The sequence below is a fragment of the Eublepharis macularius genome, chromosome 2, assembly GCF_028583425.1.
Source record: "Eublepharis macularius isolate TG4126 chromosome 2, MPM_Emac_v1.0, whole genome shotgun sequence".
In the NCBI taxonomy this organism is placed as follows: domain Eukaryota; kingdom Metazoa; phylum Chordata; class Lepidosauria; order Squamata; family Eublepharidae; genus Eublepharis; species Eublepharis macularius.
In genome coordinates, this window is record NC_072791.1 from 68,817,387 (window position 1) to 68,840,080 (window position 22,694).

The window sequence follows — 22,694 nt, forward strand, 5'->3', positions numbered from 1 at the left end:
GATGCAAGGGCAGGGGGGGTCAGTATATTATTTCAAGCCTGAAAGCCATCTTCCTTCATTCAGCCTACACAAGGGGTAGGGGAGGGGCTGTAGATTCCCTGCATGTTTGCCATTAGGGCTGCCAGGTCCCCCAGTGGGGGCATGGATCCCCTGTCCCCACCCTCCACCCCCTGCCACCACTCACCTGGCTGGCAGGTTGGAAAGTCAGGGGAACAGGCAACCCAGGCACGCTCCCAGGGCAGCATGATGACATCAGTCCCAGGAGTGACGCCAGCATGCCAACCCAGGGGTGCCCCTGTGCTTCGCAGCACGCAAAAGTTCAGGTGTGCACCTGGGCCCTGCATGGTGACATCATTTCCCAGAAGTGATGTCATTACACTGCTCCCAGGTGTGTGTGTGAGGACATCAAATAGGTAAGTGCCAGGTTCCCTCACTCCCGCTGGGAAGCTAAAGGAATATGGCAACCCATTTGCTCAATTCCTCAAAAGAGGCTATCAGTCCAGTGGCGGGGGGAGGTAGGAGTGACATTGAATGCCATATTTCCTTTCACCCCTATGATTGTATTGTACACAGGACTATCCCCTGGTGGTATCAGCTTCTCTATGGTATCTCTTATCTGGCTTCAGTTTTTTAAAAATGCCTTACCAAATGGAGGCTGTGACAATTGGAACACAGAACATCATGACCTGCAGGAGATTTTCTGGTTCTGGTGGAAAGAATGTGCAACATGGTGGAGGCAGATCTGGCAGAGGAAGAGGTGATTTTGAAAAATTAGCAGCAGCCAGCAGTAGTAGCAGTCTAACTGGCACTGAAAGTCCCCTCAACATGATCAAGCTACTAGAGATGGGCACGATCTGCATTACAAATGAAAAAAACCCACAATAATGGCAATCACGCGATCATGACCCGGCAGATCGTGATCGGCCATGGCCAACAATCCAGTGGTCAGGAGAGGCCTGGATCGGGGCATTTGGGCTCAGTTCAAGGATCCAGACACTCAGGCGCCAGCAATCTATTCCCCTGGCAATGGAGCCAGGGGAATGCCTGAGCTCTGTTTGCCCTCCTTCTGTCGCCCTGGAAACCCGAATGGAAGCCCAGCTTTCCTTGATCAGCAGGGCTTCCTTCCAACCACGGAGCAGCAAAGCAGTCACAAGTTGGGAGAAGACACCCAGGGGAGGGAGGGGGAAGGGGGTGTTCTGTAGCCATGGGCACTCCAATCTCATCCCTGCAAACCCTGATAGGCAGCTCTGACAGCCAAACACAGACCTCCTGTGTTGCTGAATGGGACCCATGCTTATAAATAGCCGTGGTCTCCCAGGCTGGGTTTCACTTTCTGCTAGCAGTGGAGTGGGACAGAGCTCTTGCTTGCCACTTGCTAGCCTTTGGGGAGAGAGACTGAGAGTACAATTGAGCTTGGCATCAGCCACCATTCCTGTATCGCTGGGAACAGCAGGGTGCCCCTCCGCTGTGGCCTCCACGATCCATGATCCACGATCTGGTTCGAGAATGGGAGATGATCGTTGCGGATCGTTTATTCGGGATCGTGGTCTGCACCGAACCATGATCCTCTGGATCAGTAATTTTTTTTGGTTCATGCCCATGTCTACAAGCTACTATTTTTCAAGTGGCTATAGTGCCAATTCCTCAAACTGCTTTACGTGTTACCTATGTTTCCTATCGCTTCCCCCATTGACTTTAATGTTAAACATAGGCTCCTCTCATTGCCTCAAAAAAGGGGACCCCATTAGAGGGGACCCCTCTATGATATTTGGCAGTTTAGAGGCCATAGTGGACTACACACCCAAGAATGGCGGGCAGTTTTCCACTGAAACCAATGGGAAAATATAATGAAATGGAATTATGAAAAAGAAATAATAGTAACAAAATGAATAATAACAATACAAAACAACTCCATAATGAAACAATCCATTTCAGAATTAATAATAAAAACAGAAGAAACAAAACTAACTCCCATGCACAAGTTGACTGTCTACTAAATACTACCCAAGTTTTCCAGCAAATTGAAAAACTGTTTTTTCCAGGATTTATACTTTCAGAAGAAAACCCCGCAAAGGGGGGAGGAGACAGTAACTCTCTGTAGTTTGGGATTGGTTGGGAGTGCTCGGTGCTCCCTCCCTTGCAAGGATCTAATTGGGAAAAAATACCATCATCCAGGAAATTAGTAGCATTAAAGAAAAAAACATGCTCATACTGCATGGCTGGTAAGCACTTTTAAAAAAAAAAAGACTTTTTCAGGAAGGGGGTTTCATAATGACCAATCATCTTGGATTTGCCTTCCCATTCTAGAAAATCAAGATGATTCAGAACAGCAATTTTTATGTGTAGTTCAGCTCAGGAATTTCATTATGCAAGCCCCTATTAGCCACTTCTAGTTCCTGGTTACCTGTTTCTACTCATGAGTAGACCCTTTCTCTCAAGAAAGTGTTTACACCACATGAATTCTTTGCGCCATAGAAAGCTAGTACTACTGGGCCTTCTCTTTTGTCTACTCCCACATTCTTCTAGTAGGCCCAAATGGCTCTGAACTCTGCAAATGGGATACTGCCTTCCTTAGGGCTGTTCCCCTGCTGTATCCCTTCTCCTTCAGGTGTTACCTGAAATGGTCTCCTTGCATTAAAATATGATTTATGAGGGGAAATTAGCTCGCAAGGATGACGGCTATACAAGAGGCAGTAACTGGAATCGAATCACCTGTGTCTACAGGGTCCCAATCCCAATAAGCCAAGCAAGTCTCGTGCTTCAAATCAATCAGTAACTTTTATTAAAGAACAGAACTTCATGCACATACACACCAATTACTGGGGGGAAATATTCAAACACACACACACAGAGTCCTAAGAAATAAAGTCAGAGAGTTGGAATATAGCAAATATAGCTACTGATCTTGGAGAGCAGTTCAGTCCGTAGAAGGGAAGCTTCAAACATCCCGCGTCATCAGCCCAGAGAGAGAGAGAGATGTGAAACAGCGCTTGTGGGTCCCGGAAAGTAAGCAAAGTGAACAAAGAGAGACTTAGAGGAGAGACCCTAAGGAAGCAGCGTCTTGGAGGCTGGCACAATGTGTATGAGGCTGGGGCCTACCTTAATAGGTAAAACGTGCCCTGAGGCAGAGGAGCCTGCCTGGCAGCCAACACAAAGGTTCCAACAGTCAGTTCCTGGGTTAGACAAAAGGCTTGATTGCATTAAGTGCTCTCGGCCAGGGGCATGTGAATAGGAATGCAAAACTGACCAGCTAGCTGGAAGAATACACCGGAGCTAAGTTGATGGTTTTAGGTAGGGAGTACAATATCCCAGGAACGGCTGTATATACTTATGAATGCCATTTGATTAACTACTCAATCACAGACAGGAGATCTCATCACGGGAGGAGGGAAAGGAATGTACTAAGCGGGGATGACTCTGTGGGACCTTTATCGCTCTCGAGCTTCCAGAGCTTGGGAGGATAGCAAGACCAGTTGCATCACAATACCTCTGCATTCCAATGCGGCATTCCTTATATGCCTGGTTCTCCAGGGCGGGATCTGGCAACGGCAAGGGCTCTCTGGTGGCTGTGTTGCAGCCATTTTAAACTCCAGAGGCTTGTACACTTTTAATATCATGAGCAGTCATATAAAAACTGCTATTAAAATGGCGGAGGCTGGGCTCACTGCTTACACATGGATAAAGTGACCAGAGCTGTGATAGACATATTAATGGTTGTTAAAATTGTCATACATCACATAGATTTGTGCATAAATGACAGAGGTCCCAGAACTAAGGCATCTCAGAAGAGGACTGTGACTGGGGTTTGGCTAAGGTTTGCACTGATTTAATCTCTGTGAATTTATGATAAAATGTTTATAAATGTACAATATCAATGCTATCTTACCATTTATCTAACATCTATGCCAACTCTTTATATTAATGTTGGGCATGCCAAATTTTAAATGAATCAGAAATTATTGGTATACAGTTGTAGGACTGATTAGTGAGATGACAGGATGTAAATTGACATGATGCTATGATAATATTGTTATCTGAAAGGACTCATTTCTGAATATGATTTAGAAATAATTTTGTCTACTTACAGCCACAATACTTTATACAGCTGCTAAATGGAAAAAGAGAGAGCCAGAGAGCCAGTTTGGTGTAGTGGTTAAGAGCAGTAGGACTCTAAACTGGAGAACCAGGTTTGATTCTCCACTCCTTCACTTGAAGCCAGCTGGGTGACCTTGAGTCAGTCACAGCTAGAGATGGGCACGATCTGAATTACGATTTCAAAAAAACCCCGATTTTGGCGTTTTCGCCATCGTGACTCAGCTAATTGGTTCTGTCCATGGCAACCGATCCAGCGGTCGGGAGTTTGCGCCGTTTGCCTTTCCCCAGGACAAGGGGCGCGTGGGCAAGCCAGCTGCCCCTTGTCCTGGGGAAAGGCAAAAGGCAAAAGGCAGTGCAGGTGGCTGGGAGGCTGCCTGTGCCGTTCACCTTTCCCCAGGACAAGGGGCATGCAGGCAACCCAGCCGCCCCTTGTCTTGCAGGGCAGGTGAATGGCGCGGACAGCCTCCGAGCCACTTGCGCTGCTGCCAGCTGAGCAGTGCACCGGGACAGCCAGCTTGCTGCGTGGGCGGGGGCGACTCAGGAGTGCACGCGCGTGTGCAAGAGCCTGACTACGGTTGCTCTGGGCGCTGGCCTCCCCGATTCCCGATTGCAGACCGGAAACGAGAGTTGATCATTTAGAATCGGTGGCCTGCGTTCGGCAGCAGCCCAGATCCATGAACGGCTGAATCGGAATTTTTTTTTGGATCGGGCCCATGTCTAGTCACAGCTCTTCCAGAGCTCTCTCAGCCCCACCCACCTCATAGGGTGATTGTTGTAGGGATAAACTTTTGTAGGGACATACTTTTTAAATGCTCTGAGTGGGTGTTAAGTTGTCCTGAAGGTCAGTATATCAATCAAATGTTGTTGTTACAATCACTTTAATTCATGGACTGTTTTTAGACAATTTGGAAGATTGTGTTAATAACAAAATTAATGTATGGTGACATCTAACAATGTTGTATTTGTATCAAACCCAACTCTTTTTAAAATAAATCATCAATATTTATTGTGCTGTATAACAGTAAATTCTTGAATAGAAATCTGCTTTATGTTTCTATTGACTGGATATAATTTTATGGGATGTATGTTTTCTTTATTTTTGTATTGTTGTATATTTAAGAGAGACTGATTATAAAACAAGTATTTTATTGTACAATCATCACTATATCAATGTTCATCAAAATATGCATGACCACAAATGCAACTATCAGATATTAACAGAAGAATTTTGCATAAAGACCTGTTGACAACAATTAACCAATTCCCTGCACTTTCTCATCAGGAAGTACTTGCTGGAAAGCAGCTGAACTGCGCCTCTAGAATGCCCTGGTACTGCTGTACTCTTTTGATGTATTTTCTCTTGTATTTTTCCTTGTAGTGATGATAATATAAGGAAAAGGAAGTGCAATCTGTTCCCCACAAAAGCTCGTACCCTACGACAAATTTTGCTCATCTTATAGGTGCTACTGGACTCTTGCTCTTTTCTACTGCTTCATAATAACATTCATGTTCATGGGCAGAATATCTCTGGATTTTTTGTTGCTGGGAGGTAACAGTAGAAAGAGTCCTTGTCAACCAAGCCTGCTTGTAGGCCTTCTAGGGGCACCTTGTTGGCGACTGCATGAAACAGGATTCTGGCTAGATGGACACTGGTCTGATCCAGCACAGCTGCTCTAAAGTTTTAAGAAAGGAACCCAGGTGAGACTCATAGTATCAACTAAATATCATTGTGCTATAGTGACAATGGAAGCCACATCTCCTGATCTTTTCCCAGCTGTACATCTATTCCTGATATGGCTCGCATTTGGGGTATGATTAGTAATCTTACATATAGCATTTATGACTATAAATTGTTCTAGGTTTTACAGCAATTTACCACAGTCCACTGCTTATTGAGGAGTGATTCACACATTCATCACTGGAGGACATCTCATTGGATGAAGACAATTTCAAGTACTGAAAATCAAATTAGCATATCTAGAAGACATTCAGTTGAGTAACACATCAGTATCACCATTCAGTGGCTCATACATGAACTTCCTCCATTGAAAAGGACTGTGTCTAAGGCCTTATGAATTGCCTGGAAAGCTATGTTTTTTTATTGCTGCTTCACACATGCATATTATCACTTGGTGTTGTCATTAGCAAGCAGTATTCATGCATGTAAAAACAAACTCTGTTTTTTGAGCCAATATAAATCAGGCCTGTACATTTGGCTTTATGGTGTTGGACTTGAAACTAGAAAGACCACATTCTAATCCAAACAATTCTTGAATGACACATATATTTTGCAAGCAGAGGACCCCTGGTTCAAATCCTGGCAGCTCGACTTTAAAATAGATCTCAGATAGCAGGACTAGGAAATATCATTTCCCGAGTCCTCAGAGAGCCACAGCCAGTCAAAGTTAAAACTGACCACATCAAAGGCAGTTTCTTATCAGTTGTGCCATTAGGTGATTTTTGACTCTGGAGTTCCCCCTTTAGATGATAATATATACTATAAATACAAATCCACAGTTTGCTTGCCTATGATCCCCTTTCCCTCCACAGTTTGCTTGCCTATGATCCCCTTGCCCTCCATTGAGCCTGTGAGCTAGAGAAGCTCCTGGTGATTTCCCTTCCAGCTAATGGAAGTGTGCTGGCATAGTGCCAATGGGCAGCATCCTGATATCATGAGGAATGCTCTAGGCATCACCCCAAACTCTATGGATTATCCACAGAATTTTGGCTGATACCAAGAGTGTCCCCTTCAACATCATGACATCACTTTTGGTTTCCAATGGAAGCGACTTGTGAGTCAGTGTGATGTTAGTGCACTTCTCCCTGCACCCCAAATCCTCCCAGTGGGGCACAGGACTTTCACCCAAAACCTAGTCCTTTGTGTGCTGGAGATATGTATACATCACAAATAATAAAAACAATAGCTGTATGAAATACTGGCCAACAGCTAAAATGAACCAGCTCTGGTAACTTCCATAGCCAGGAAACAAGGAAAATACATTCTGAGAGGGTTAAGATGATGAAAATAAAGACTCTCTCTTCTGCCGTTTCTTTCGCTCCACAGCCATACGCAGAGCCTGCAGGATCATATGTTCATTATTGAGGACATTGTAGTTGGTCAAATTCATCAGCTTGTTGAAATTCTCCTCTGAATACTCTATTAAGCCAGTGGCATATGGGGAAAATATTGTGCTGGTGACATCAGCTTGGCCCTCCTCCATCTCAGCAGGACTGCGTTCCACACCTGTGGGAAAAACAACCCCCAAAAGGAAGTAAGCAGCTGTTACTGTTTCAGCATAACTACAGTCTTATCTCATTGGAATTTATCTCATTGTAACACTGAAATTATCCACATCTGTTGTGTTAACATCATAATTTAAACACTTTGGAATCAATCATACTTTGCACAAGCTGTGAGGCTTTATGAGTTTTGTGAACAAGAAGAGTTGTGGGGAGGATGCTTGGACTTTAACTGGTCTGTATGTTGGGGCACACTTCATTTTCTAGTGAGAGATATATGCTGACAGTAGGGAAGCAGCATGAAATTCTCCATCTGCCATATTGATCTTGGTTTGGGTAATGGAAGAAGTCTGAAGAGTATGAGGTGGATGGGAGAGGGTGAAAGGAAATGACGGAGAATAGATTGGGGCAATTAGAGATGGTGAGTGGGACAAATAGAAGGGAAAATGAGATCAAGGTGGGGAGAGACTATTCCAGTGAAATCTAGATTTGGAATCTAAAGATCATTGCTCACAGGGAAAGAACTACACACAGCCATTGCTTCACTTCTCCTTTTGATACAGCAGTTGCCACTAAGAGATAAGCTACTTTTTAAATGGGCTTTTCTCTTTGGTCATGAGAATTATTATTGCCAAAATGGGTTATTGCACAAAATTTTCTCCTTTCTTTGCATATTTCTATTTTCTGTTCTATCAAAAAGTCTTGGAGCCAGAACTAATAATCAGTATTCAGGAAAGCCATGCTACTTAACTTACCAGGTGCTTTGTATTTTTGGAAGGTGTCACATACCAGTGGGAAATACAGCAAGATAGGTGCCTTTGGGCTGTCTGCCTCATGAAAGAGATAGCACTCTTTGAGATGCTTCCGTTCTTCTTCACTCAGCACAGTCTTAGGGTATGGGATACCTTGTTTTGCATAGTACTTCGCAGATTGGTCCAATGGCTACAACATCAAAACATGAGCAAAATCAGGACCCTGAGGGATAAGGAGAAGACTTTGATTTCTCAAAGGCTAGAAGTTTTACTAGAAGGGTGAACAGGCCCCAGTCTAGGGAGGACAAATCTCCCGCTTTGGTGCGAGACATTTCACTCCCTCATTGGTTCTGCCACTACCACTCAGCTGGGCAGGGGAGGGTAAATGGAGGTATGCGATCAGCTTCACACTGACTCTATGACATCACTTCTGGCATGACCCAGAAATGACATCATTACGTTTGGCACACTCTAGCATTTGTCCAAAACTCTTTGGTTAAACCATAGGGTTTAGGACAAATGCTAGAACATTGCCCCTATAGGCTGGCAACCCTACCTGTGTCAAATACATTTTGAGCATAAATATTCTGAGCCAAGAACAAAGACTGTTTCATTCATTCCATACCACTTCCTGTGAATGACTGAGGCTGGATCTTTGAGAAAAGAAAAAAATGATGGGCTCTCGGCACACCACTTATGCTTTCTTTGAATTAAGCCCAAATTGATTTCAGAGTCAATTCACATATTATAAAGACCTTGTGTCCCCTGTGTGGCCAGCTGACAGATGTGGTCTGAGACGAGTTCCATGCTTGGAATTTAATTCCCAAGCATAATGAGCCCAGTTCAGTTTGGAACTGGAATACACTGGGAAGAGGGAGCTAATGCCTTCTTCCTGTGGAATTTTCTTGACCTAAAAAGATCATGAGGACCGGTTGTTTGGCTCATTAGGAAAATACTAGGTTTCCCCAATGGAGCAAACAGTCACTCAGCAGGGCCATTTTAGATTGTGAAAAAAACATGGGTACTCTCCACACATCCAATCTGAAAGAGGCCTAGGGTTGCCAGCCTTGAGGTGGTGGGTGGAGAACTCCCAGAATTACAACTGATCACCAGGCCATAGAGATCAGACAACCTGGAGAAAATGGCCGCTTTGGAAGATGGACAGTATGGCATTCTGCTCAGCTGAGGTCCCTCCCCTCCTCAAAGCTTGCCCTCTACAGGCTCTACCCCCCTCCCCAAATCTCCAGGAATTTCCCAACTTAGAGCTGGCAAGTGGCAACCCTACCAGCATGCACCTGAGAATTAAGTTCCCAGCACAAAGTGCCGCGTGTTCATCTGATCAGCAGAACCATAGGGGCCATTTGGGGGACATGGCGACTATATAACTTGTGAATTGACCCTCAGTGTCACATTTTTTATGTGTGGCTACACCAAATGGCAGTATGAAACAGCTCAAGTTATTTTTCAATGTCTTGGAATCACTGGTTCTTAATATTTAAAAGAAGAAAAATGGAGAAGCAAATAGCAATGAAGAATTTGCCAAAGAATCTTCTCACCAATGTTTGTAATCCTCCACTATAATTTAAATGAAAAATAAGATCCACTTTCCTCTCTGGCCTCAGAAGAGGTGGGCAGCTGGTATTGATGAAGAAAGCTGTATCAACAAGTTCCAAGTGGTCTGCTGCATCACTCAATCGATTGGGAGAAGAATCTAGAACAGTATCTGAAAGGCATTTTTTTCACATTTACCACAATGTAATAGTAGCACATTGACAATAGGAAAAAGCAAGAGAATGCCATTAAACTCTGTATTCTTGACATATTTTAAGCCCCTGCACTGCAGCCTTAATATCACACATTTATAGTATATACCTCTTAACTGCTGTAGAGGTATCTGTGAGTGACAGGCAGGTTCCTTTTATGTTTTCATTTTTCATATTTCAACTGCATTTTTAAAATGAAGTGATTCTTCAGAGCAATGATACATCCAGGAATGGCCCAGCCACTAGCCAGATGGTTGCCTAGGGTGCCATATTTTGAGGGGTTCAACAACGGCAAGGCTTGAAGAAAAACTTGGCACTAACTGGAATCTAGACTCTGCATATCTGTTGACTGTGGTCTTCTATAGCTTTCATGACGGAACATGGAAGGCTTTTGAAGAACTTATCTATTTTTATTTTTATTGTTCATTTTGAATGCCTAGTAAAATGTTCATTCTAGACTTCTCGCTTTTTCTCTATTGAATGGGGGGCACTAAAGTTATAGTTGTTAGAGACGAGTGTGCCAAAAAACTTAGTCCGACCCTGGATATATCTTTCAAGAAATGAGCTGCCTCCAGCCACCCTCAAGAAGTTTGTCTTCCAACTACCTCAGCTGCTCAGATCCAGGTGGAAGAGGAGTGGATAAGCTAAATACAGTACTCCCTCAGTACACTTTTTATTTGCTGGTTTCTAATGGTGCTTATTTGAATGATTTTATGGTTTTTTTAAATTATTTTTGTTTTGTTTTGTTTTACTTATTTTTTTAAAAAAATAAATAAATTGATATAATACCATAACCCCCCCCCCTTTTAGACCAGTCCATGCCTTTCCTGCTCTTTATTCTCTTTCATCATCTTGGTAATTGCAAAAAAAAGATACAATCATGCAGTTTTGGAACCTCAGAACAATTGCTTGCTTGCTTGCTTGCTTGCTTGCTTGCTTGCTTGCCTGCCTGCCTGCCTGCCTGCCTTTGTCACTGAGGCTCAGGGCAGATTACATAGTATAAGTCAATACGATCAATAAAATAATTTATTTGGGGTATAAAATGAGCAGGGACAATTGAGGGAAGAAAATAAATAAAGGTCAGGGTTGGACCTGATGAGTCCTCCTAGTAGGATGAGGATGCCACAGTGGCCGACCCACCCCATGGAGGTCAAAACCCTGGCAGACCCAGAGGTTCCTGGGCCCTCTGACTCCCAATGATCATCCGAGGATGTGCTGCCAGCTATTGATGGTCAGGAAGAAGCCCAGATGGCCCAGCAGCACAAGGCTGAGACTTCTGAGGAACCCATGTAGGAGATTCATCTATTGCCAGAGGCTTGAGATTGAGACTTCTGAGGAACCCATGTAGGAGATTCATCTATTGCCAGAGGCTCCCAGAACCCCAGGAGGGATGAAGGCAGAAGGTGCCGGTGGAAGCTCAGTTCAGACACTCTAGAGCATGGTTGGCTGTCTGGAGCCTCTGCTATCATTAGAAGACCAAGCTTCATTGTGAGGCTTCACAGGATGTTGGACAAGTACCTGCCATAAGTGCCTGCAGCCTCCAGACCACTGTTACAGCTACAGGCACAAACTCCTATAAATAGTCTCAGTTCAGCTCTGTCTCAGATGTGGTATCAACAGCTCTGATAATGTGTTTGCTATGATTGGCTGTCCTGATCAGTGCTTTTGAGAACTTCATCTACCCCTGAGCACAAGCAGGACAAACTGAATTAGAAGACCTCAAGGGCCATGGAAGGAGGAAGAGTAGCCACAAAGGCTCCTTTTATCTCCATCTCCTTGGCTTCTGAGCCTGCTCTAATTATTTATACATTTTCTTTGTACCCATAGTCTTATTTCTTAAAAATGGGAGTAATCCTTTGCAGGTCTATTTAGAAGTAAATCCCATTATATTCCATGGGGTTCATGCCCAGGAAACTGTTCTTAAGGCTACAACACACATGAAGCTGTCTCATACTGAATCGGACCATTGGTCCATCAAGGTCAGTATTGTCTACTCAGACTGGCAGCAGCTCTCTAGAGACTTATGTAGAGGTCATTCACATCACCTCCTACCTGTTCCTTTTAACTGAAGATGCAAGGGATTGAAATTGGGGGCTTTCTGCTTGCCAAGCAGAGGCTCTTCCACCGAGCCCCATGAAACCCTGACCCAAAATCAGGTTTAGCACCAGATTCTCCCATGAATGTGCTGTGTGGGCTATGAGCAACTGATGAGCTGTTCAAGATACCAGAGGCCTGTGTGCATTGTACATGTCCAGCATCATCCTGAAGTCTTCATCTCTGGAGGAAATGAATGATCAGGTTGAAGGGGAAGTGAATGAGAGGGAGGTGGAGGTTATGTGGGGAAGATTTGACTGGGTATGGATGCTTGACTCAGGGTTTTCTCTTAAGTTAGTTGTTAAGCCCCGTACTGCAGAGTGGTAAGCTGCAATACTCCAGCCCAAGCTCTGCTCACAACCTGAGTTTGATCCCGGCAGAAGCTGGGTTCAGGTAACCGGCTCAAGGTAACACAGCCTTCTATCCTTCCGAGGTCGGTAAAATGAGTATCCAGTTTCCTGAGAGTAAAGTGTAAATGACTGGGGAAAGCAATGGCTAACAACTCTGTAACAAAAAGTCTGCCAAGAAAACGTCGTGATGCGACATTCCCCTATGGGTCAGTATAATGACTCAGTGCTTGCACATGACTCAGTGCTTGCACCTTTTCCTTTAAGTTGTTGACATGACCTATTGTTAAACAGCGGAAGTGTTGCATACAATCATAGATAAAGATCATGAGAAACATCCCATTATTTAAAAGAGATCTGGATAAATGAAAGCTTAATGTATTACCTTTCCAGGTACAAAAGTCATCATTCTTTAAGTATTTATTATTCATCTGCAGGCCCTTCATGAAATTATGATATTGTGAAACCACTGGGCGCCACGTTATGACCTCTCTAAGTGCTTTTGTCAGGCTGCCACTAGGGATGAAGAGGCGTGTTGATCGCACATGTGGCCTCTTAGGCAGAGGATGACAAATATCATCATCTGTGTAATAAAAAAGGCACCTTTATTTAATTTCATTAGTTAATATGACTGCTGCAGTGATTAATAACATTGAATAATTACAACAACAATATGTTTTTAAAGCACTCCACCAAATAAAATTTCATATGCAAAAGTTGGAAATGTTAGATGTTCAAAAAATAAAATTCAAATTTTGAAAATAAAAATTACAAACTTTTGAATTTGTGCAAATTTTTTCTTTCCACTGAAGCTTTAGTGTTCCTGCAATCTTAGTGGGCCTTATACAGCCTAACCTACCTCTCAGGGTTGTTGTGAGGCTAATATGGAGGTAAGGAAAATGAAGTAAACCGCTTTGAGTCCTGATTGTAGAGAAAGACAGTATATAAATGAAGTAAATTAGAAATATATAGGTGAAGATAATGTGCAGGTAAGGCTTGAAGGAAAGGACATAGGGAAAGGTGAGCATATGAAAGCTGCCAGGAGGAGAGAAAGAAGAAATAGTGTGGGGAAAAGGGTACAGGGAAAAGTTAAGTACCCAAGCAACTCCTTGCAGGGTCCCCACCATACAACTGAGCTTGGTTCAGCTGATAACATGCAACTGAGCCATAGGGAAGAGGTTGCTACTGTGGGGGGGGGGGAGAAAAGGTGAAGACGAGGCAAACAAAGTATTTTTGAATGAGAGAAGGATGCAGGAAAAGGGAGAGGCTATGGAGAGCAAGGAAGGGAAAGAGGATATGGCAGGGGAGGGGAAAATTAGATGCCCTTCACAAGTCCTAGAGGGTCCCCACTTGTTTATTTCTAACACTAAACATATTACTACTAAACATTTGCTTCCAGCACTAGACTGATTCCTCTACAGACATCAGAAGTCATACACTGCAGACTAGATTAAACAGGGATGGAGATTAGGGAGATGAGGAATAGGCAGTGGGAAGGAAGGTTCCAGCAATAAGAGTGGTAAGCATAGGGTTTATAATTTTTTCGTTTTCTGTTTTTGACAGATTAAATTGAAAACAAATTGCCTCCAAAAGTCTCAGCACATGAGAGTCGTACTTAGATAAAGTCATAAAAGGGAAAGTGATATCCTTAAAGTGACTGACCAATATCTATCACTCTGTCCCTCGTCCACGTATGCCAGAAGTCCTCTGAACAGTCTGATAAATATAAGGCATCCAGCAAACTCTGGGAAAATATATTACTCCATGTGCCTGTGAAGCAGAAATATTTTTTTAATATTATACAGTTGTAGAAGCATTTTAAACAAAGTTTATGTAACAGCCAACCTCATGGTAAATACATTTCTTGTTTTGAAATTAAAACCATAGCAAGAAGAATAAAACAGGAGTTGAGTGGCACCTTGGAGGCAAACAACATTTATTCCAGCATAAACTTTCATAAACCAGAAACTGAGTTCTTATTCACAAACACTAATGCTGGAATAAATGTTAGTAGTCAAATGGAATAAATAAAACATTTATGGAATAAATGCTGGTGGTCAGATGTTGGTGCCATTGGACTACAGTTTTATTTTGCTGCTATAGCTAACAGTGCAATCCTAAAAAAAGTTATACTTTTCTAAGCTTTAAAAAGGCCTTAGAAGGGTATAACTCTGTTTAGGATGGCACTGTAGCACAGCTATCCATCTGGAATTATCATCGTAGCAGGAAGATTACCGTGTCTACTACTGTTAAAATTCATGAAAGTTGGGGTATAACAAAATTCTCCTTACTGTAATATGAAGTTCATTTCAAAATGGATAAAAAATATGCAAGATCTAGTCTTCTATTTTGGATGAGCTACCTTGCAAATAACAGATTCGAGATTCTGGGATCTTCTTTATTAAGTGACCCATGAAGAATTCGCTTCCAAAATCTTCAGCCCGAACGAAAGCACCATACTTCAGGAATCCTACTTCATAGGGTGTGAACTCTAGCCACTCTGCAAACAGCCATATAAAAATTAAAAAATGACCATTCAAACAGTGGCTATAAACCTCATACATAATACAAATATTTTCATTTCTGGTCGTGGCTTAGCATTCCACCTTTGATTTGAATACTTGATCTGACCTAAGGAAATTTATGGGCAAAGGAAAAACTTTCATCTGGCTCTTTTGCCCATACTGCACTTTAGTCTGTTACATGGGAAGATTTTAATGCATTTACTCCACGCTGTTCTATACAACCTCGTGTCCATTTTGTGCAGGGTCAGGTATTTTGAATTAATTAGCTATATTGATGGAGTGCTTTGTATAAATATATACCACTGAGGAAGGCCCTTGGGCCGAAACACATCTAATTCTGGTTCTATACATATGGAGATAAAATTTACTAACATACCTGTATATTTGTGAGTTTATTATGTGTATGTACAAGGGTATGGTACTTATATGTTTGACCACACTGTTGATGTTTTTAATCATACTTTTGCACTTTCATTTGTTGAATTAAATTATATACTGATGTTTTATTTACTTATATTGGGTTAATATTTATATTTAATTCGCTCTTTCTGTTCCAACCTCTTCAGTTAGCCTTCTTCTGTAGGGTTGTATTTTTTTCTTCCTCTTTGTTTTGTTGTCCTAATAAACCTCATACATTCAACCTGCTGGTACTGAGCACAAGTTATATACAGGGCTTTTTTTCAGCTGGAACGCGGTGGAACAGAGTTCTGGCACCTCTTGAAAATGGTCACATGGCCGGTGGCCCTGCCCTGATCTCCAGACAGAGGAGAGTTTAGATCACTCTCTGTGCCACTCAGCCATGTGACCATTTTCGCTGAGGGTGATTTAAACTTTTAAAAAACTCCCCCCTTGTTCCAGCTGACCCAAAGTGATGTCATTGCATGGTCCTGGGAATGTGCGCGCACATTACGCACGTGCATGTGGTACCAGGGGCACCACCTCCCACCAGGAGTTGCCCCCCTGTGCTGGCAACCCACTGAGTTCCACCATCTCTTTTCCCAGAAAAAAAGCCCTAGTTATATACATCCATATTATGAAACTATCCAACTATTCCTTTGCACATCAAGGGCCCCTCATAGAAACCATCTACAATAGTGTCCATGAGATAACTGCTTCATGTGTCAACCATAGTACATTTGCTAACTGTGTGGATCATTCCCATTGAAGGGAATCACTAGCAGTTTTTCTGTAGTTGATCCCATATTGGAAACTGCCTGGGCAATTAGGGTGATTTATGTGGCAAGCCACTATATAAAGCTGTACAGTAATTCTTTTTCTCAGCTTCACATTATCATTGCTTGAAGAAACAGCCATTCATGCAAATTACATGTGAGGGCCATAATATGCAAGCCAAGCCTAAAACAGACATTAGATTATCACAAAACTGATAATTCCAGGGACAGTGCAAAGAAGGCCCTAGAATTGAAACAGAATGTTAGGAAATCAGAAGCCCATGAATTTATGAGGTCAGAAGCTCTACACCAATTATAAAACTATAGCCAATCACAAAAAACAAACTCCTTCTATCCCCATCTGCTCGCTCTCACACTGTCTAAGTGGCACATGATTTCTTACAGCAGCATAAAGAAGTTGTTATAACTACCTTATCTCTCTCTGCTAGTGCTAGAAGAAGGTGGGCATCACTGGAGGCTGAGCTCCAGCAGATCATATTGCTAAAAGATGGCTGAAAATGAAACTGTGAATAGCTGAATCAGTAGTTGCTAAACAGATCATCTGTGTTGTTAAATTGGGTAATGGGATTATGGCTCAATGGTGCATCTGTTTTGCATGCAGAAGGTTCAATCCCTTGTATCTCCGGTTAAAAGGATCACATCACAGAAGACATGAAAGACCTCTCCTTGAGATCTTGGAGAGCCACTCCAAGTCAAGAGTAGGCAATACTGACCTTTAAAATCAAGAGTGCTGTAATTTTCTCGGACGTTAAGAGCAAGGTAGATGGGGAGAGGGTTCTGACCTCGATTCACTGCCTGTCGTTGATCAGAGAGTTTGTGAGGATTTGTCTGTTGAGAGAATAAGCCGTTAATGAAAGAGAGAAAGAAATTTTACAAATAGCTTGGTGTATATGCTGTCATTTGTATTTTACTGTTAAATGGTCCAGATGTAATCAAATCACTATTTTCATTAATACCCTCATTTAATGTATTTATAAATGTCTCATACATGCCCTGCTGTTGGCTGTGCTGCCTCACTCAAGTTCCCCATGACCACTGCTGCAACAAATCTTCCTTGCCCTCTCCTCCTAGCCCTCTTTGAAACAGTGCAACAAGCCAGGGCAATCAAAATAAGCATCAAATTCACACAAGAGGAAGAAATCTTGGGAGAGTTTTAGAAGCCTAATGAGACATGCATGGCTTGCCGCACCAGTTTTAAAGAGTAAGGAGGTTTAGCCGCAGAGGTGGAGGAGGCAGTTATAGAGGAGACAGGTAATTCAGGAGGCTGGTGAGCAGGCAGGATGTTGTCTCCTTAAAATCTGCGACCTGTGGCATCTCAGGTGGCCACATTGCAAAGTAGGGTTGCCAACCTCCAGGTGGGGCCTGGAGAGCTCCCAGAATTACAACTGATCTCCAAACAGCAGAGATCTGTTCCCCTGGAAGAAATGGCTGCTTTAAAGGGTGGACTCTATTGCATTATACCCTACTGAGGTACTTTCAAACCATCCTTCCCCAGGATCCACCCCCAAATCTCCAGGAATTTCCCAATCTGGAGTTGGCAAGCCTATTGCAGAGCCAGTCCTGGCTGTTGGAAAGTACATTGTCATAAGAAGCAAATGAATGGTTCCAGACTAAATCTTTCAGTGGCAGAATGGAACTTTCCTGCCTCTCCTCTCTTACTGCAGCACTCTGATCTCCAAGAAATGTTGGGATACAGGATGCTGAGGACCAATGAGGGGGGTCTGCAATGGGATGGGGGAATAGGTGGAAACTGCCAATTAGTTTGGATCCAACCCTGGGTTAACATGAGTCTGAAATGCCTGTCCAAGCTCCTTCAGAAAGGAATCATAATGTACAATCAAACAAAAGACTGTTGAATTGTATTTTAACCATTACTTGTTTCTGTTCCAGTACTTCATAAGGTAGTATACTATACATTTAAATCACTAAATAGTAACAATGACCATTTCCTCCATCATATCCTTTCCTAAAGGATCAAGACACATTTTTTTTAAAAGTGTTTATAGTACCTCATCACATAACATGGTTTCAAGAAGCAGCCCCCAGAGATCTGAAAAAGTGATCTTATGACCGTCTTGCTCTCTTTTGTCTAATTCCTTTTCATAGTATTTTAACCGTTCTGGACAAAAGCAGCACAATTTAGTTTTCACTGCATGTTTCCGCATATTATTGATGTATCCTTCCAAATCCTTGCTGGACCAGTCTGGGTCTTGATACAAATTTACCATAGTCCTAGGAAAACAATTTTTTAAAGAATATAAATATAGAATATATATTGGGTAGTAAACTTTGGGTGAATAATACAGACAACCATTACCGAGTGGCAAATTGACAGAGGAGGAAACTAGATGTGATTGTGGGAGGTACATGAGCAGATCCCCTGCTATTTCAAAGAACTTTAAATTGAAGCTATGTGGGAAACCATCTGAACTGGGGCTGTGGCACGGGGGGGGGGCAGGTTAATCCCCCCATGTCATTTTCATGATCTGAATTTCCACGCTGGGAGCCTGGGACTGCTATTTGCCCTGCAGGGGGAATATACCAGTATATTTTGGGGATATACAAGAATCCTAATTGATATCAGGATTGTGGAATATACTAGTATTGCTTGTCCCAATTAATCCTGAAAATGTTTGGATTAACTGGGACCAGCATTTTAAAGATTGGAGATTTCCCCCCCCCGTCCCCCCCCACACACACTTAATTCTGGAAGTTTCCCAGGCAAAAAAAAACATGGGGGGAGAAAGGCAACTCACAGAGGAGAATGGCATTACACTTTAGGGAGAGGTCAACTGTTTGTCATATCACAACAATTCTCTCCTGTGGTCTGTGAGAGAATCGACAGGATTGAACAGACAATGTCATTTGCCTCTGAAAGTTGCATTCTCCCCCTTCCCTCCTTTTGTTCAGTAAAGCTGTGTGGAATACCAAAATGTATGGCATTCCCAATAGCTAGATCCAAAAAATACCATTTTTTCCAGTGTACATCCCTAGGGGGGAAATACAAATACCTGTATGGCAACTGTCTTTGGGAAATAATTAAGATGGTGAAGATTATGCGTATTCTATCCCTGCCTGTTCAATAAAGTTGTTGTTACTCACCCTCAAGTGCCATTTCATACAAATAAGAGGGCTCTTGCTTTTCCCTTATCAAATTTCTGGGCTGTGCTAAAAAGCCAAAAATATAACTGCCTAACTGGGTGGGACAAAAATATAACTGTTTATCAGGGTGGGACAATAAAAACTTTACACCATAAACAGACACGCTACTTGAAGCTGCTCAGCTACAGTGAGCAAACTTGGATTTTGGTAGGAAAATCTGCCTCCGAGTGGGGGAGTAAAGAGGGGAGGTCCATCATACCCTGCCTTACAGAAGCATTGTGCTGGGCACTGTGTGAATCAGGATGCTGGACTGTTTGTCCATTTACCTGATCTAACATGGCTGTTCTTGTGATTATTGGTAAAAACAGGGTTTCTCACCTGTAACTGTTGATCGTCGAGTCTCTTCTGTGCAGTCACACATTGGGACTGCGCAGGCGCAGGCCAGCCGCGGAAAAGATTTTTCTAGCTTATAGAGATGTGAAGGGGACGTTCGGATCCACCGCGCATGCGCGCCGGTGTTCCCGCCAATTTTGAATGTATATATATCCAAACGTCCCCGGCATTCCCTCAGTTCCTTTTTCGCCGCCGTCGAAAAGGTTCTTGTTCTAGCGTTACTTGTCTTCTCTCTCTGCGTCTCTTCGGAGTTTATTCATCGTTTCTTGTACTGTACGTTATTTTCCTGTGTCCATCTTGAGGAAAATATCATCCCGAGATGTCTCAGACAGCTTTATTTAAAAAGTGTCTGAAGTGCAGCACGAAGATGACCCACTCGGATGGCCATGAGCTCTGTCTCATCTGCCTGGGCAAGGGGCATGTTGTGGAGCGTTGTGCAGTGTGTATGTCCTTCACCCCGAAAGCGAGGAGCGATCGAAAGGCCAGACTTCGTGCCTTCTTGTGGGATGCCAACCTTCTTCCCCCCAAGCCATCGGGGTCGTCGGGAGATAGGCCATGCTCCGCCGCTCCTTCGCCGGCACTGTCTCGAAAATCGCCGGAGCCGCTCCCCTCGGAACCGACGGGGCAACCCGTTCTGGAGGGCTGATCTGACTCCGGTTCCATGGATCGCTCTTCTAGCCGGAAGGCTAAGAAGCATTCCTCATCAAAGCCATCATCGAAGCCCTCGTCTAAAGCTTCGGCCGCAGAGGCTTCTTCGGAGCCCCCGCCTAAAAAGGCCAAGGCCAAGTCGAAAGCTAAGGGCCGTGCACCATCCCTGGCCCCAACAGTGCGGCCCAGTACGCCATCCAGACCGGTTCTGATTGACGACGATGTGGTGAATCTTCATACCCCGTCACCTCCTTGTACGCCTCCTCCAACAACATCGGAGGATTACATACCATTCCCGCCTCTCTCGGAACCGTATCAGTCGTTTGAGCGTTCCCTGCCATCTGCCCCGGCGCCTTCTGAGGACTCCGTTCCAATGCAGCCTACCCCATCGGTTCCGGCGCCATACCACTGGCCTGCTCAGATGCCCGCTCCTCTACCTCCTTGGCAGCCTGTCCCGGGAATAGGGAACATGACCTCCTGGCAGGATTTTGTGGCTTGGTTCCAGCAGTCCATGCCCTTCCTTCAACATACTTCGGTTCCCCTGTCTTCCGTTCCGGTTCAACCAGTCATGCAACCTGCGCCTGCTCCTCCAGCGGCTCTTCCGTTCCGGTTCAACCAGTCATGCAACCTGCACCTGATCCTCCGGCGGCTCCGGTGCAACTGCATCCCTCGGTTCCCGGGCCTTGTCCATTGGCTCCGGTGGGACATCCGGCTTCGGTTCCGACACAGACCCCGGCGGAATTTTCGGATTCCGAGGATGAAAAGGGCCTGGCTTCTCCATCCAATTACTCCTCGGATGTGGCTTCTGACCCTTCCCCGGATGACACCGTGGGTGAGCTCCGTTCGTCATCCTCAAATGACGACTACAGAATGTTCGCCGAACAGATGGTCAGGATGGCTGCTGCGCTGGAGATAGATGTTGCCTTCACGACCTCCAAGCCTAAAAGCAAGCTGCTGGAGGCATTGTATTCAGGGTCCCCCGCCTTGGTGGCATTCCCTCCTGTGGAGGACTTTGTCGATAATGCTCTTGCGCTCTGGCAGACACCGGCATCCCTGCCGCCAACGGCAAAGAAGGTCGAAAGGTACTATCGCCTGAAACAGGAGGACTGCCCGTACCTTTTCACCTACCCTAAGCCCTCTTCCATCGTGGCGGAGGAAGGTCAGGCTCGGTTCCGATACGGTTCCTCTTCAGCTCCGGCAGACCAGGAAGCAGGAAACTGGATGGCATGGGCAGGAAGCTTTATTTGTCCGCTTCCTTAGGATTCCGTATAGCAAATTTCCAAGCTATAATGGGGTCCTACAATTTATTCTTGTGGAAAAGGCTGTCCTCTTACCTCTCCGACCTCCTGGAGGATCGACGCCACCTGGTTAAGGCCCTTCAAGCCGAGGCCATGAAGCTGTCGAAACAGCAGATGACAGCTGGCAGGGATGCCGCCGACTCTGCAGCGCGGCAATGGCGACTTCGGTGGTCTTGCGTCGGCACGCCTGGCTCCGGTCCACGGCCCTGCCACCAGAGAAGAAGGCGAAGGTGGAGGATTTTCCGTTTGAGGGGCCCCAGCTCTTTTCAGAGAAAACAGATGAATCGCTCTCGCTGATGAAAAAGAACCAGCAAACGGCCAAGTCCCTGGGAGTCGCTTCTTCGGCTCAGCCGTCGGGTCCAAGGTATCGTTACAGTCGGTTCCGATCCTACCCGACCCCTTATCAGCCTTACCAGCAGCGTCAAGGGCGATTCTTCTCGGGCCAGTCCTATGGCCACCGGTCCTACTCGACCCAGCAGTGCCATTCTTCCAGGAGCTCCGGCCGGTCCAAGGGGAGGCAGCAGCCCCCCTCACCTAAACCCTCGACCTCCGTGCAGAAGCCTTCTGTCTTCTGACTAAGCCTGGACGCTCCCCAGTCGGCCTCCAAGGACACTGTCGTTGCTGCCCATTTCTTGGACAGGCTTCGGCCTTTTTTGCCCTGTTGGCAACTTGTTACCTCTGACACTTGGGTCCTCTCTATTGTGGCCCATGGTTACAAATTGTTGTTTTCTGATGCACCTCCCCTTTCTCTCCCTCCCCATTGTTCTCCATGTTGGAATGTTGTATTACACAATAATGTTATGGAGTTGGTGAACAAAGGTGCTGTCCGGGTGGTCAATGTCGCTACTTCCCTTTGGGGATTCTATTCAAGATACTTTCTCGTAGATAAGAAGGATGGTGGGTCTCGACCCATCTTAGACCTTAGGGGCCTGAACAGCTTTTTAAAGGTTGAGAAATTTCGGATGCTGACCCTGACAAGGGTCATAGAGCTCTTGGAAGCAGGCGTCTGGCTAGCTATTCTAGACTTGAAAGACGCTTACTTCCACATCTCCACCTTTGAGGGCCACAGAAAGTATCTGCGGTTTGTCTGTGGGGGTTCTGTATATGAATATACAGTATTGCCCTTTGGGCTGGCCTCGGCACCCAGGGTTTTCACAAAGTGTATGGCCACTGTGGTGGCGTATCTTAGGTCCCTAGGATGCTTTATCTACCCCTACCTGGATGACTGGCTCCTGGTGGGACCC

The 22,694-nt window shown here is 44.5% G+C and overlaps 1 protein-coding gene across 1 annotated transcript in view; it reads right to left on the reverse strand.

Annotated features, from left to right (window-relative positions):
* Positions 1-7,106: 7,106 nt before the first annotated feature.
* LOC129323403 (cytosolic phospholipase A2 epsilon-like) overlaps positions 7,107-22,694 on the reverse strand; it is a 44,532-nt gene continuing 28,944 nt past the window's right edge. The window contains exons 12-19 of the mRNA XM_054969936.1: positions 18,019-18,241; positions 16,723-16,837; positions 14,654-14,791; positions 13,954-14,061; positions 12,677-12,874; positions 9,644-9,810; positions 8,091-8,277; positions 7,107-7,339 (exon numbers count right to left, since the gene is read on the reverse strand). Coding sequence (XP_054825911.1) covers positions 7,107-7,339; positions 8,091-8,277; positions 9,644-9,810; positions 12,677-12,874; positions 13,954-14,061; positions 14,654-14,791; positions 16,723-16,837; positions 18,019-18,241 — 1,369 coding nt within the window. The remainder of the gene's footprint in view (positions 7,340-8,090; positions 8,278-9,643; positions 9,811-12,676; positions 12,875-13,953; positions 14,062-14,653; positions 14,792-16,722; positions 16,838-18,018; positions 18,242-22,694) is intronic.